Source organism: Nyctereutes procyonoides, unplaced genomic scaffold (genome assembly GCF_905146905.1).
Source record: "Nyctereutes procyonoides isolate TBG_1078 unplaced genomic scaffold, NYPRO_anot_genome, whole genome shotgun sequence".
In the NCBI taxonomy this organism is placed as follows: domain Eukaryota; kingdom Metazoa; phylum Chordata; class Mammalia; order Carnivora; family Canidae; genus Nyctereutes; species Nyctereutes procyonoides.
In genome coordinates this window covers 6,650,026-6,667,478 of record NW_026575160.1, presented here as the reverse complement: position 1 = coordinate 6,667,478, position 17,453 = coordinate 6,650,026, and the positions used below count along the sequence as shown (strand labels likewise).

Here is a 17,453-nt window from a genome sequence, read left to right as displayed (position 1 = left end):
CAGTTGAACAAACTGAATAGCTTAGTTCTGACAATGAGAGCTAAAGGAAAAATATAAAGAGTTATATTGTTCTAATAAGTGAGCATATTCATTCTTTGAGACAAACATTATCCTAGCAATACAACCAAAGGGAAATTATTTTACATGTATGTATATGTAATGGTAATGGAAACATAATACATGTGTCTTTAAGGAACATTCTCTAAAAGATGGAGAAACATTCGTCATAATTTTTTCTTATAACTATATTACAAATGAATAACATAATAAATCTAAAAAGTAAAATAGCTTCTACATGGAATATTCAAACATATATAAGGTATGTCTATTAATTCTTATATATTCACAAGCTTATCTAACTCCCTAAGAAAATCTAGCAGATTTCAAAAAGTAGATTTTTTCTTGCACAGTGATTGCAAAGTCATATTCTGGCACTAATTTTACAGTTTCTCATAATTCTGTTATTGATCAATAAATTAGCTCATATTTGATTGTGTGGCAAATATATTTGGAAAATCCAACTGAAAATTATATTTTATTTCTAGAATAGCTTATTTTTAAAAATGTTTAAATATTTAGATGCAGAGAGAATACATCAATTTATGGTTTTAAATAATTTGGGGATTCCTGGGTAGCTCAGGGGTTTAGCGCCTGCCTTTTGCTCAGGGCGTGGTCCCGGTGTCCTGGGATAGAGTCCCACATCAGGCTCCCTGCATGGGGCCTGCTTCTCCCTCTGCCTGTGTCTCTGCATCTCTCTCTCTCTCTCTCTGTCTCTCATGAATAAATAAATAAAATCTTAAAAATAAACAATAAATAAATAATTTGGCTTCAAAGGAAAGTGTCTGTACTTGTTGCATTTATGAAAACTAATCTAAGTTTGTATATTAGTTCTAAAATATTTTGAACATATTCATCATTAGACTTAAATTGCAAATGGTACAATCTGAATTGTTATAATTCACTACTTGTATTAGAATATAAAGTTATAGTGGTGCTATAACTTTAGGAAAATTGCCTTTTTCAATGATACTAGCTACCATTTATTTATGTATGAAACAGAGGGATTGAAAGGCCAGGTTCTGAAATAAAACTTACTGCCTTCAAACTTGGCACTGTCCTTCAAACCTGGCATTACACTCACTCATGTAAATAAAATCACTGATCTTTCTGTGTCTGTTTCCTTGTCTAGAAACCTAGTGAAAAACACTGAGATGTATTTCAAGGGTTACTGTACAGAATCACTAAGATATATAGATAAGATGCTTACAATGGTATTTTGCACATAGTAACCAATGTTATCTATTAGTACAATAAAAATCTAACCAGCTGTCAACACTAATTCTCTTCAAAATTATTATTTAATAAACATATTTTTAAAACATATGTAAATTATTCCTGCCAGCAGTAATCTCAAAATCTGTAAGTTACCCACTTATCCCTTACCAACTATCACAGCAAGGTAATTTGCTCCTCTCTTATTTTTCAGTGTTTTACTATAATGCAACAGTATCTGAAGTAGGCAAACATCATCACCATGCAATTAATCACCATGCAATTAATCACTACACTCCTCTTGATATTACATTCTTTATTCCAAAAATGACTTCAATCACAAAGTTCACAGTGCACTTTTCTTGCAAATACTCATCTTGTAAACCTTGCCTGATTATCCTCTTTAGTATTTTGCAAAATGAGGAATATGACATGAATCTACTGTGTTGTAACCAGCATCTTAAAATAAAACAAGTAGAATAGTAAAGAAACTGTCATACATGATAAAGTTATTGTGAATTTTATTAGTTTTTGTAATGAGTATGTACTCCACACTCATTCCAAATTATCCAAATGATCTACATCATAGCTAAAAAAATTTAAAAGACACTGATTATATTAAAGAAACATACTGTGATCTCCATTGTTGAGACCAAAAATATATAAGACAATTCCTGCCACTAAGTAAATTTCATTATTATACAGAAGCAGTGTTTACACGGAAATAAACATAGATAAAAAAGGAAAATTAAGGGAGACGAATTATAAAAGATTTCAATATCACTGCTTCAGGGAAGGATAAAAAGAGGATTTGGGAAAACTTCCTACAAATTGTAGTGTTTAGGGTGACTTTTCAGAATAAGTAGGAAATTCAGACCTGAAGAGACCACTGAAGAAAGTTGCAAGTATGTGCGACAATCACACAATATTTTGAATAAGAGATTTAATAGGACCAGATTAATGCATATTGGGGAAACCAGGAACTGGTTCTTAGAAAAGATAAAAAAAATGATAAATCTTTCATTAAAAGAAAGAGAGAAGACTCAAATAAATAAAATCATCAAGGAGGAGAAATAACAACTGATACCACAGAAATACAGAGATTATAATAAACTGTATGAAAAATTGTATACCAACAAATTGGACAACTTAGAAGAAACGGATAAATTCCCAGAAACATACAATCTTCCAAAATTGAATCAGGAAGAAGTAGAAAATTTTAACACACTAATTACAGCAATGAAAGTTAACGAGCAATCAAAAACTCCCAACAAAGTCTAGAACCAGATGGCTTCATTGGTGAATTCCACCAGTTTAAGAAGAGTTAATATCTACTCTTCTCAAACTATTTCAAAGAAATAGAAGAACAAAGAAAGTTTCCAAATTCAATCTATGAGGCCAGAATCACCCTGATACCAAAACCAAAGACACTACAAAAAAAAAAAAAAAAGAAGAAGAAGAAGAAAACTATAAGCCAGTATCTCCGATGAACACAGATGCAAAAATCCTCAACAAAATATTAGCAAACTGAATCCAACAATATATTAAAAATCATTCACCGTGATCATATGAGATTTATTCCAGGATGCAAAGGAGGTTCAATATTTGCAAATCAATGAATGTAATACATCACATTAATAAGAGAAAGGACAAGAACCATATGATCATCTCAACAGATGCAGAAAAAGCATTTAACAAACTACAACATTCACTCCTGATAAAAACTCTCAACAAAGTATGCATAAAAGGAACATACTTCAACGTAATAAAGGCCACATATGAAAAACTCACAGCTGATATCGTACTGAGTGGTGAAAAACTGAGACCTCTAAGGTCAGACAAGGATGTCTGCTTTCACCACTTCTATTCAACACAGTACTGGAAGGCCTAGCCATAGCAGTCAGACAAGAAAAAGAAATAGAAGGCATCAAAATTGGTAAGAAGAAGTGAAATTTGCACTATCTGCAGATGACATGATACTAAAAGGAGAGAGAGGCCGAGACAAAGTGTTAATACAATCAGATCTGCCTTTTAGAAGAATGAATGCTGGTCAGAGTTTTAGTTTCAGTTCAGGCCATGTAGAGAGCAACTATAAATTCCATTCAAACTTCCAGAGTGAGCAGGTGAGGTAATCTCCACATCAATGTAATCTGTCTCTCTGTGAGAGTGATGCATTCAGGGTTGGTACAAGACCCAATCTGTTCAACTGAATTAGTCCTGGGAATTTATCAGAACTACTTGGTGGAAAGTGCTTGTTTTTGCTAATCTTGTTAGGCAGTTAGGAATTAGGCCTAGGGCTGTACTAGGTTATCCCTGACATCATTTGGAGACAGCATTACTGTATGTAAAGTCCAGCAGAACCAGTGTGATCACACTGAACCAGTATCTAAGCACATAGAGACTAAGAAAATTCAGTTAAAAGAACCCCTTCACATCCCCTCCTATTCTAAGCTAATTTGTATTGGTTTCATGATACTTAAAAATTAAGAGTTCTAAAAAGCCTAATTCTGCTCAGACATTATATCTTTTTGGGTGATGTGATTTAAAAATGCTTCCAAGGCTATGTCCAAACTCAGAGGGAGGAGTTTTCTGTGACTGATTAGTGATGTCTGCCTTGGGCACCAGAGAGATTTTGTCATGACAGTCAAGCCACATTTCTGCTGCCTCAGTCTTACTCATGCTGTCCTGTATGATGGTAAACAGCCTAGCTACATGTGGACATTTAAAGTTAAACTTATTAAAAATTTTCAAAAAAAACTTCTCTCTTCAGGCATACTAGCCACATTTGTGTTTAATTTCAAGTGGCTATACCTGCCTAGTGGCTAGTGAACTGGACAATGCAGATATAGAATTTTCCCACCATTATTTTCAAAGAACCACATAAACATAGCTGAAGCAGGCTAGTAAATGCTCTCTGAGAACTTATTCCATGTTATCTACTTTAAAATATATATAATAAAATTAAATAGATAATTCTAATTAAATATGCCAAATGCTTATAACTAAAAAAATTACTATCTCAATGTCTTCTATCTATATTCTTCAGGTGGTTTAGATCTTTGCTTTTACTCAAGAATATTTATAATCTTGAAATCTAAAATAGTAGCTCCTCTAGAAATAAGGTGGTCCAAATACTAAATTAATTTTCAATAACCCTCTCAGGAACCTACTACATGTGCCGCACTCAGTAATGCCAAAAATCCTGTTTTATGTATATTGATTTCTTTACTACTCACTAAGATAAGAAGCACAGCAGAAAGTGTGGTTTGTCAGATAAGGAATTAATATATCATAAACACTCTCTTTAAGGACATTTTTACCATCTAATTGAGAAGAACAAGATAAAAACATCAGTATGAAATATGGTATCTAATAATTAAAATACGATTGCCAGCTTTTATAGTAAAATTATAGTGATAATGAGAATACAGATAAAGAAAATGTCAGAATGAAGGTTTTATAAAAAATGACTTTTGAATTTATCTTTTATATGGATAGCTGGTAAAGAATGTATAAATCTTGAGATGATAATAAAAATAAGAAACTTCAAAACAAATAGTTTTATAAAAAAGGAGATCAGGAAACAAAAATAAAGGTGACTCTGAGTTGGTAAATTAAGGCCATTTGATGAAAAACCTAGCATGCCAGGATAAACTTTTATTACAAGCTGCCTTAATACTAAGAAGGTTTTTTAGGAAACAGATAATGGTTTCCTTAAGATTTCTTTGCTATAAAGGACCCTTTCATTTCAAAGTAACCCAGTGAGTGGCTGAAATTTTAAAGAAAATACAATTGCAAACATTTCATCATTTATTTTCTGTCATCTTTTAATTTATTTTTTTAGATATGTCTAGAGATGTGTAAGTGTACATATTCCATGGACTTTTTCTCGCAGTGTTTCAAGTAATAAAATTGTGAATATTACAAATTAGGAGTCTTTTTTTCAATCATTCTCATGATTATACAACAGATGGCTAAATGCTTTTAAAATCTTAATTATTATTTTTTGCCAATTTCTCATTCCAATCTTATCTAAAATGTCCTGCCTATTTCTAATTGAATACTTTATGGGGAGTGAAAAATATGTCATTAGGCTTTATTACAGTTAATTACAATGAATTTGAGACATAATTCTGCAGAAGCACCATCATTTATTTCTTATTTATATGGTCTTCAAATTATTAACATTTTCTTATCTTACTCCTCATGAAACATGATATTTCCTTTTTAGACTTATATAAAATCTTAGGCATCATTTGCTCCAAATCTTTCCCTTAACTAAGAATCTGAGATCCCAAATCATGAAGTGCTATGTTTAAGGTCATATATTAGTGACAGGGTTAAGACTATAGTTCTACACTCCTTTTGCTATTCCAAGTCCTGCATTATTATACCATCTGGCTACTACCAATAATTCCTACCACAAATACCATACCTTCATTCCCAGTAACTCATACAGGAAATATGCACTGAGACAGCCATATATCAGGCACTGTGCTAGACACTTTCATACAATACCTTTATTGCTTATAATAATTCTGTAAGGCAAGTATTTTCCATACTTGATACTTGAAAAAAACTGAGGTTCAGAGAAGTCCTTTTAACTTGTCCGTGGTTACATAGTCCTAAGTGGTAGCACCATACTAGAATTCTCAGCCAGATCTAACTCCAAACCATAAGATTATTTTCCATGCTTTGTCTTTCTAGGCTATCTTAGCGTTTTCATACTAGTTTCCCCCACAACCAAATAATTCGATTTAGATTTTCAAAGTTCTTACAAGGTTGTTTAATTATCACACAATTTGCAATTGATACTTGCTCTTGGCTCTAACTACTTATCATCCATATTGCACATACAATCTGTGAGACCAGCTTCTTGTTTATTGAATTGTGAAACTTAAATCATTTTGTTCCTTGATTCTAACTTAACCAAACTAACTTTTGAATAGATAATTCTTAGGAACATTAATTTCTATGCCTTTTATAATTTTAAATAAAAAAATCAATTTATATTTTTCTATTTTATAACAAGTCACATTATTCTAAACCATTTAATTCTTAGGTAAATATTACAGTAATTGATCAATTGTAGCATGCATAATCACTAAGAAAAAAAATGCAAAAGCAAAAAAACATTGCTGGTTGAACTGTGAAAATATCATCCATTAGACTTATTCAGGTTTCAGACATATATTTGTTTTAAAAAATGAGCATTTTAGAATCAATGAAATAGTTTAAAATAGCTACATTTTCATAATCAAAGTGATTAAATCTATCAAAAAGTCTTCTTGTAAAAAGTAAATTATCTATGTGAAAAATTAAATCCTATTTTAAAAAGGAACTAAATTTTCTAATTTTTGGAGGGCCACAATTGTTTTTTATACCTTATCAAATTTCTAGTTTGATATAATGAGAAAAATTAGAAATACAGAAAAAAATCCTTATAATTCCCAAATCTTGCTTACACAGTAGTTTATATTCCCTTCCAACTCAATATTTCATCAAATTTATTTTCAAAGTACCATAATCAATAGGGTGTGGTTCCAATTAAGGATAAGAGAAAGATGACATACAGAAGAGGATATAGAATAAAATATCATAGAATAAATCATTAGGCAAGGAATTTAGCACAAAGTATTGGATTCCTTCCAATATGCGATTTAAAATTATTTCAGCCTCTTCTGTCACAGTTTTTAGCACATGGATTTTAGTCATGACCAAGCTGAGAAAGACAATCATTTATGCTAATCCTTAAAAAATCTATTATAATTAATTTATAAGAATTATATTGCTTAAATATAAATCTGTCACCTCAAAAAATTGGAAAGTTGTGTTTAAATTTTTTAAAATATTTTATAGGCTTAAAAGTCCATGGCAGACTTCTGGAATCAACTCCAACATGTAAAGAGCTTGGAAATCTTCACTTCCATCCTCACCACAAGAAAAAAGCTGAGCAAAGTAAAAATCAAAGTAGTTTCTTTCCATCCTTCAGAGAATAAAGGTCTCAGAGTGAGGTGCTACCCTGAACTCTGGAGAGCCAGGAAAATACAGAAAATTGCAGCTGAGATCAGCTTACTGGAAGCAGAAGCTCTAATGGAAAAAGTTAACAACATGCAAGAACACATGGGCAATATAAGCAGAGAGATCTCTAAGACAGAATGAAAAGGAAATGCTTGAAATCAAAAACACAGAATGAAGAATGCTGTGATGGGCTCATCTGTGGACTGGATGTGGCTAAGGAAAGAATCAGTGATCTTGAAGACATGTCAATAGACACTTCCTAAGCTGAAAGGCAAAGAGAAAAAAAGAACACAATATACTAGAACTCTGGGACAATTACAAAAGATGGAATATATCTGTAATGGGGATCTTAAAATAACAAGAAGGAAAGGAACAGAAAAATATAAAAATAATGGCTAAAATGCACAGGTATAGGAATCCCAGGGAACATGAAGCAATATAAATACCAAAGGTTAAACACCTACATAAATCATATTTGAACTGCAGAAAACCAAAGACAAAAAGGCTATCTTCAAAGAAACCAGAGGATATTAGAAAGCAACTTGCCTATAGAGTAACCAGGATAAGAATTATACAAGATTTCTTGTCAGAAATGATGCAAGCAAGCAGAGTGTAGTGACAGGTTTCAAATGTTGCAATAGGGATCCCTGGGTGGCGCAGCAGTTTGGCGCCTGCCTTTGGCCCAGGGCACGATCCTGGAGACCCGGGATCGAATCCCATGTCGGGCGCCCAGTGCATGGAGCCTGCTTCTCCCTCTGCCTATGTCTCTGCCTCTCTCTCTCTCCCTCTCTCTCTCTCTCTCTCTGTGTGTGACTATCATAAATAAATAAAAATTAAAAAAATAATAAAAAATAAAATCAAATGTTGCAATAAAAAATCCAGCAACTTAGAATTCCGTATTCAATAAAATCTTTCTCAGACAAACAAAGACTAAGGGAATTTGTTGCCAGTATATTTGCCTTGCAAGAAATAATAAAAGAAGATCTTCAAAAAGAAAGAAAAGGATATAGTTCAGAAACTTCTATTTATGTAAAGGAAATGAAGTAAAAATAAAGTATTTTAGTATTCTTATTTTAATTGATCTAATAAACTATTCAAAATAATAATATTAACAATGTATTGGGTGATTTTAGCTTACAGAAAAAGGAGGTGAATGACAGCAATATGATAAAGGGTGGGTGGGAGGAACTCAGAATGCGCTGTTGGAAGGCACCTATGCTGATAAAGCACTACAGTATTATTTGAAAGTAGATGCAGCTCAGCCACAAATATGTACTTCAGACTCTAAGGAAACCACAAAATAAAAAAGTTTTAAAGAGGTACAAATGATACCTAAAATGATACCTATCTCTAAAATGATAGAGAACATGGAATCATACAATGGTTAATTAAGTCCAAAGAGGCTAGAAAAAGAAGGGAAATAAAAAAATGATAACAATAAAGAGTAACCACAATGATTAGAAAACAGTTACACACGTGGTGGTAATAATCTAACAATATCAATCACCATTTTAGATGTGAATGGTCAAATACACTTATTAAAAGAGACTGTCAGAGTGGATTTTCAAAAAAGACCCAAGTATATGTTGCCTATAAGAAAACTATTTTAAAAATAAAGACACAGAGGGGATCCCTGGGTGGCTCAGCGATTTAGCGCCTGCCTTTGGCCCAGGGCGCGATCCTGGAGACCCGTGATTGAGTCCCGTGTCGGGCTCTCGGCATGGAGCCTGCTTCTCCCTCCTCCTGTGTCTCTGCCTCTCTCTCTCTCTTCTCTCTATGTCTATCATAAATAAATAAATAAATCTTTAAAAAAATAAAAATAAAAAAGACACAGATAGGGTGGCTCAGTGGGTTAAATGTCTGTCTTTAGTTCAGGTCATGATCCCAGAGACCTGGGATCAAGCCCCAGGTCTGGTTCACTGCATGCACAGTGGGGCTTCTGTCTCACCCTCTGCCTCTCACCTGCTCGTGCTTGCTCTTTCTCTCTCTCTCTCTCTCAAATAAATAAATAAAAATCTTTAAAAAGATAAAAAATAAAGATTAAAAGTAAAGGAGTGGAGAAAAATACACCATGATAATACTAGGAAGTTACACCTTAAAACCAAAATGGGAAACCATTATATACCTATTAGAATGTTCAAAATCAAAAAAAAAAAAAAAAAAAAAAAAAAACTGAAACTGAAAATACCAAGTGCTGGTGAGTATGTGTAGCAACAAGAACTCTGATTCACTGCTGGTGGGTGTTCAAAATTGTACAGCCACTTTGGAAGATAGTTTGGCAGTTTCTTACAAAACTAAACAATTTTATCAAAAGATCCAGCTATCACACTCCTATGTATTAACCTAATTCAGTTCAAAACTTGTATCTATGCAAAACATACATGGGAATATTTACAATAGATTTATTCATAACTCCTAAAACTTGGAAGGAACAAGGATGTCTTTCAATAGGTAGATGATGAACACATTGTGGTTCCTTTTATAATACAGTATTACTTAGCAATAAAAAGAAATGAGCTTGGGACACCTGGGTGGCTCAGCGGTTGAGCTTCTGCCTTCAGCCCAGGGCACGATCCTGGAGTCACGGGATCAAGTCCTACATTAGGCTCCCTGCATGGAGCATGCTTCTCCTTCTGCCCATGTCTCTGCCTCTCCCTCTGTGTCTCTCATGAATAAATAACTAAATCTTAAAAAAAAAAAAAAAAGAGCTTTCAAGCCACAAAAAAGACATGGAGAAATCTCAAATGCATATTGCCAAGTGAAAGAATCCAGTCTGGAAGGCTAAATACATTATACAGTATGATTCCAAGTATGTGACATGCTACAGAAGGCAAGACTATAGAGACAGTAGAGACACCAGTGGTTATCAGAGGCTGGTCAGGGGGAGGGATGAATCCATGGAGCGGAGAGGATTTTGAGGGCAGTGAACCTCTTCTTTATTATATTGTCATGATGGATACATGATATGACATTATGCATGTGTCAAAATCTATAGAATTTTATAACACTAAGAGTAAACCTTAATGTAAGTTAGGTACTACACTAATAATAATGTATCTAGTGGTTCATAAATTATACCAAATGTACCATACTCATGCAACATGTAAGTAAGAGCAGAGCCAGTAGGGGGAGAGGGTGTGGAGAATGATATGGAAGCCCTGTCTGTATACTATCTGCTCAGTTTTGTGTGTGTGTGTGTGTGTGTGTGTGTGAATCTAAAACTGTTCTAAAAATTAAAATCTAATAATTTAAAAGTCAAGTCAAAGGGCAGAAATTAAAACTCAATTTAGCCCCCGTGAGCATAAAGTATCAATTAGTGTTCTTCCTATGTTAGGTGACAGAAACAAGTCTGCTACTATTTTTAGACACCACATTTCGCTCTGAAATGCCAGGGAAATACAAAACTGGCAAAACCCTTTATTCCAATGTTGACATTAGTACTAAAAGTTTCACATAGCTTAAAAAGACTGTTTGTCACTTTCTCCTCAGTTGTTTGTGAAATCAATAAAAATGTAGCAGAATGTTAGACCTTAAAAAGACTTCCCACAAGAGTAAGATATGCAGTTTTAACTTGATAAAAATAAATGAAGATGAATTCCTCAACATAAAATTAACTACGCACTCCCTAAATTCTAGGTATGATCCTCAGCTCATTACACACAATACTTAACTGAATTCCTAAACTAACTGTATGAACCAAGTGCAATAATTATTCCTATTTTACAGATGACAGAGTCATGGGCCAAGAGGTTAAGTAAATTTCCTAAAATGAGGATCCAGATTTCGAACTGGTAGGTGGATTCAAAGCCTGGTGTTACTATGCCACATTGCTTCTCGATTCTGGGAAAACTTTGTAACATTATCACGAAAAGAATATTCTAGTAATTTAAAGCAAGAATGACTGCTACAATGGAACTAAGAGTACTAAAATAGATAAGAACCCTCCAGTTTTTGTTAATCTGGAATAAGATTCTGAGTGGTATTTTTACAAGCATAAGCACTCTTTTAGTACTATCTGGGCAGAAATGTGGGTGCACGTCCATGTGTGCACATGAGTATATGTTTGCGTATCATGAGAAAAACACAGGAGAAAGAGAGATTTTAGGACCTAAGATTAAAAAATCCTTCTTGTATTAATTCTGGATTATAATAACTTGAATAGGTCACCAAGGTACCACATAACTTCTCACTACTATTCTGAGGGAGATTTATAAAGCTGTATATCTCATCTTTGCCTTCTTTCCAATTTACTCAGTGTGGAAAATGACACTGGCCTTCCAAAACCTTAACTTATGTTTGGACCCCTTCCATATTTGAGTCTTACTCTTGTGTTGCTGACCATTAAAATGAGTATTTCAGCGGGGCTGGAACAGTCCACGCCAAGCTTTATAATGGCTTGCACACTTTAAGAGGTTAATCTAGCCAGCCAGTTCACTTTGTTCAAAAGTATTAAATGGAAAGACTATAACATTCAAAGAAAGGCAAAGTTCACTGGGTAAGACCCCAATAATATAATGGAGCATAAAACCTCTAGAATTTTTTTACTATATTTTATGAAACATACGTACACACTCACTGGAATAGAATCCAATTCAAATGATTCTGAAGGTCAATTCAAAGTCACCACATATAGCAGTACTTTGAGAGAAATATGTACTATTTCAAAAGTGCTTGGATCCAGACGCTTTCTTTCTCTATTTTATAGTTTATTATCAGTCTAGAAATGTACTATATTAGGGGGGAAAAGTCACCTACTACAGTATAATATAATTTGCAGCCAAAACATGAAGTTCAATAAAATACTACAAATTTCAGTATCAACAAATCCTTGTGTTGTGGAACAAAAAGAATCACAGAAGGTAATTCTAAAAGGAAGTGCTATTTTAAGTGTGGGCGATAAATATAAAAATTGAAAACAATGATTTCATTCTCAACTTCACAACTAATTATGAAATCCTTCAATGTTCATTGTTGTCAAAGGAGCAAAAGACTCTCAATTCCTACATTTAAAAGAAAAGTGAATTAGGAATGGGCCTGATTAGAGCCACCTAGTTGCATTATTCTGATATTTCCTAAATGCCCAGATTTTAGGAGCAACCATCATTCTCCTAAGGGAAAGGAAGTAAAGGTCCACTTTGCATGACAAAGGTCAGATCTCCGCAGACAAATGAGCTTTCTATGGTTGACTGTTTCTAGGTTATCACCGTCTGGCTGGGTCCTAGGAGGTCAAAAGAGGTTCCAAATTGTGCTCACTGTTTAAGGGATACCCTTGGGGCCACTTTAATCATTTTAAGGTCATTAAAATTTTTCTTATTCCAATTCCAGCTTTATCCCCTTAAATCTTGCTAATATAGATTGGCAATTCAGTCCTGATGTAGGTTAAAAAGAAATTGGAAGTATTCAGTATCATATGCAGATCCAAAGAGAGATCCAAAGAGATCCACTCATTTAACAACTTCTTTTAAATCTAAAATTGAATTCAGTGAAATTTAAGTAGACCATAGAGGGTGATAATCACAGGCCCCAGTAGAAAAGCTTGACTCTATTATAGCTGTCCTGGTATTTACACTATGTGATCAATGCCACTACTCTAGATTTCATTTAATATAATAGAGCTTTATGCAAAAATTATCTTAGTTTCCCCAATCATTACATATGTTTAATTGTAATTACGATAATACTTTGTTTACTATTTTGTAATAACTATTAAATAACAAACATATAAGAAATGTTGAAGTAAAAATTATCACTTGAATCACACTAAATATTTCAATGCTCTTCTATTTACTGCAAAGATATGTCTAAAGTTTCTCACAGTGGACTGGGAATACACCAAATGGATCACATTGATAAAAGTTAGAAGAGTTCTGTTCTCCATATTTGTAATTAGTGAAGGGCATCTCTTAAGTACTTTAGATAATGTGTACAAAACATCTGTACTTAATTATATCATACTTTTCTTTGATGATAGGAATTGAACTAAGAAATATTTTGAAACCCTCATACAAAGTATTAATGGCTGTTCAAGAACTTCACTGGTATAGTGCTTTAAAAAGTTTGTTTGTATTAATCAATGGCCCGATGCTTCAGATTTTCAATTTTATTAAAAGAATAAACTTAAAATACTAGGCAAATACAGAAAATATAACACTAGAAAACACAAGGGCTGCATCTTTTCACTATTATTATATATCACACCAACAGAGAAAATGTCTCTCATATTAGTACAGATTTGAATAAAATGTGGTAACATATATAATGAGCAACATTTCTCTTTGAATTCTGTTGTGGACTGAGAATTTTTACAAGAATAAATTAACAGCTTGCTAGTCATTCCTCACAGAGAAAAAAATCCTAAACTGTTCTCATGGAAACTGGGACACAAAGTATGGGTTTTCAGTACTTGTTCTTCAGTATTGAAAAAGATCAGATTTTCTTTCTGGATGCCTTACTGGTTCCAAACGCCACTTCTTTTCAAAGGCAGTGTCAGTTCTGCAGTCAGTTTTCGTCTCCCAGGGGTAAGAATATATTCAAAGGCTGTGTGCACAGCAGGGTAGAAGTCTTTCTCCATGAATGTAACTATATCACTCATCAGTAACCTCCTGCCATAGGGGGACTTATGTTTTCTTTCCTTTTAGTGACTCCTTGGGCTCTTGAATGCCAGTCACTGCCCTGAGACCTGAGGCAATATTCACATAATCTCTGTCAATAGTTCCTACACATGCCATTGGCGCAACTCAATGTCAAGACAGCAGATCAAAGTCTGCACATTCTAAAACTCATGCCCTTTATGGATCAATTTTCATAAACTATACTCTGTGTTTCAGAAATAACATGGAAGCTCATTCTTTGCTTTCTTCCTTTTATCCCAGATAAGTTTATTTATGTGGAAGGCAATCTGATTTGTACATAACAGTGTGAAGTTCTTATGCAATACATAAATCTCATTCTCCCCTTTGCATAGCCTTCTGGGGTATTTAATCTCTTGAAGTATTTTACTATACCTATTGTCTTAGAGTAGAAATGCAAAACTCCTCGGGCTATTAAAATAAAAAGGCATGGATTTCTTTGCAATACTTCACCATCCTACCCCAGTGCTTGTACGAAAGAGGGTTGGTGATAAGTTCTTATGACGGATTTTATTTTTAAATCTTCATTATGCTATAGGTAAATTATGACAGACAATAGCTATAGCGTGCATTTTTACAATCTATATTCATTTTAATGACTCAAAATTGCTTGGGAAAATGAATAAAACTATTGGAAATCATTTTTGCTCTGTAGATTTCAAATACAAGTTATATAGATCTATCCTTCTTAAGTAGACCTGAGTAAAATACAGTGAACCAAACTATCTTCTCTGAGTACCTTTTCAGATCAATTCTGGATACAAAGATTTTAAAATCTACAACTTTCTCTAAAAACTGTATTTGGAAAACAGAGGATTTAGAACAGAACATACACAAAATGATATTCATGCTCATATCTAGCTAAAGTTTAAATATATTTATTACAGAGGTAAGAGCACATAACACATTAAATATGCACATATCAGAGGGCTGAAAAAGGAGATGAGCAAACAAATACTAGCCTTAAGAGCCAGAAGGCGGTTTACTAAACTCCACAAATAGAAGCTTCATTGTCCCAGTTCCCGTAAGCAGATTTTTATATAATTGCATGAGATTATTAGGTACAAAGCATCACTCTGAGATCTCCTGTAATCTGTGAGACATTAGGCAAGTCACTTACTCAAAAGGTAGCTTTGGTTTTATCTGTTTTCACTACTTAAACAATTAAAAGTTACAGGTTTTAAAATGTCTGAGGAAAGAAAGTTTATTATTCCCATTTCTGAAGTGAATGGTTGAAGCTCAAGAAAAATTTAGATAAAAGGAAGAAATTACAGAGGTCCTCATTAGTGGAGACAATTTAAATTTTCTGAGAAATCGAATTTCTGTTTTCTGTAATTGGAAAATTTATTGCTAATAAGATAATAATTTGTCTAAAATCCAAATATGATGAACTTTTAAATTAAAAAAGGTACCCGATTATATCCTGAATCAACTGATGTTGAAACTGGCATGTGTACGTGGCGCATGCACATATATGCTTATGCTAAGGACAGGGGTGGAGAGGGCACAATAGCTCTGATGCAAATCCTTTGACTTTCCTCTAGAGGCATGGCAAAATGAAACTACAGGTACATTATGGAAGAGCAAGTGGAGTCTTGCTAAACCAACTTACCAGTTTTTCGAAGGGGGAAATCATCCTTTGCATCCTGTGCTCCTGGTAATGTGTATTTGTAGGACGGAGATGTCCCACTCAGGGGTGGAGAGCTTTGATCCAGTGACGTGTGGTGGGCAGCCCTACAAAAGAAAAAGAGGGTTCACCATTTGCTCTGGAGTTTTTACTGTGTGTGGGTCAGCAATAATCAGTTGCACATGCTGTACACGTGTCTCAGCTGTGTTTATGTTCTTTCTTTTTAGTGTGTACAAACCATAGCCTCATATAACCAAGTTCATTTTAGCGGTATGTTACAGAATGTTGTATGATTCCCAAGAATGACCACTGTTGTATCTGGTCACATACTTATATAGAAGTTTGCTAATTCACTAAAAGAGAATTCACCAAGAGCCTGAGTTTTGATCATCTGAGATGACCATGTAGGCTTTCTTAAGCATCATACTAGTGAAAAAGTCATCATCCTAATCCTTTTTAGTCAGTAATATAGAATAGTCAAAGTAAAAGTAGAAGGGACTTCATTTTCAAAAATTGCTAGGTAATAAATACAAGTATAAGAGGGTGGCTTTTCTATTATAGTGATAGTGTCAACAGCCTCAGATCTCCTGACTTCCATAGCACTTCTAAGCTAAAGGCTGGCACTCACATATTTCTTCAACATGAAACTGATTTTTAAAAATAGTTTCTATTCCCTGCATAAATATAGTGAAAGAGAGGCAGCTATATTACCAAGGAAGAGTTTTCAGGGCTGAACGCAAATTATCCAGTGGATATGGACGCCCATAATTATGATACACAAAGAAAACAATGCATAGGGCATGGGATCACCACCATGATGATGATTCTACCAGTATCATTTATTTGAATTACACATTCTCAAAAAATGGTTTAAGGGCACTTCATCTAGCCCTAACTGGCAAAAAGGTATTAAGTTCAGATTCCATAAACGAATGATTTATAGTGTTTGGAGTTGGCCCCTACTGAAGTTCAATTCAGTACAATAAAGGATTGCTAAGTAACATTTGACAGTCATGTTTAATATACCCAAGGGGACAGCTAAAGAACTTCCAGCTGACACATTGTTTGCATATAGTTGTTTCCCACTTAAAAAAGGTATTGTCTCTTCTTAAAATGAGCTTTAACCGAGAAGGAATACAAATCAGTTATAAATTATGTGTGCGGTTTTAAGTAATGGTATTTGTTTCTAAATATTTTGTGATGGTAACTGAACATCTGAACATTTTCTTCAGGGACTGGCTTCTCAAGCCAACTGACATGCCTGATAGAAATTACATAAACATTTTAAAAGTACTTATATAACTGGAATCTGCCTCAGTTACCCTTTTTCAATGGATGCTGAGAAGGGCAGATACTTATAAAATAGAATTAGAAGTAAAATAACTCTTCAAATAGAATTCCTGGGATGCTTACAACTTCAATATAGAGTAATCAAGTATTTATTCTCTTATCCTGGATGATATGAGGAATGAAAAAACAGTTAAGTGTAAAATCTAATGGTCATTCAGTAAATGTATAATATCAGAGAATCGAAACTTATCTATTAGTCTGTTATCCAAATATTTGCCTATGAGGGTTTGTCCGAATTTTTAAAAACACGGTATCCTTCATATTTTCCAGAGAGGAGAACTGTGTATCTCATAGTTCTCTTCACTGGGCCTGGGGAAACATGGTTCTGTACTTCTGTAATCGTATTGTGTATTATGTTGTCAGCCTGTGTGTGAGAAGTCAGTGTGCTCGGCTCATAGTGTAGCAAGAAATGAAGTCAGATGGTCAGGGGTAAACTTGTCCCTGAAGACTTAGCTTTACTTTCTTGCCTTCATGCTCTTTCCCTTCCCTCCCTTGTCTTCCTGCCTTTTTTTTTTTTTTTTTTTTAAGTCGAAAAGCTTCTGGTCTTTTAAAAA

The 17,453-nt window shown here is 33.8% G+C and overlaps 1 protein-coding gene across 1 annotated transcript in view; it reads right to left on the bottom strand.

Annotated features, from left to right (window-relative positions):
* HDAC9 (histone deacetylase 9) overlaps positions 1 to 17,453 on the bottom strand; it is a 910,451-nt gene that overhangs the window by 408,146 nt on the left and 484,852 nt on the right. Inside the window, 1 exon segment of the mRNA XM_055314616.1 lies at positions 15,535 to 15,656. Within this exon segment, the coding sequence (XP_055170591.1) occupies positions 15,535 to 15,656 (122 nt within the window).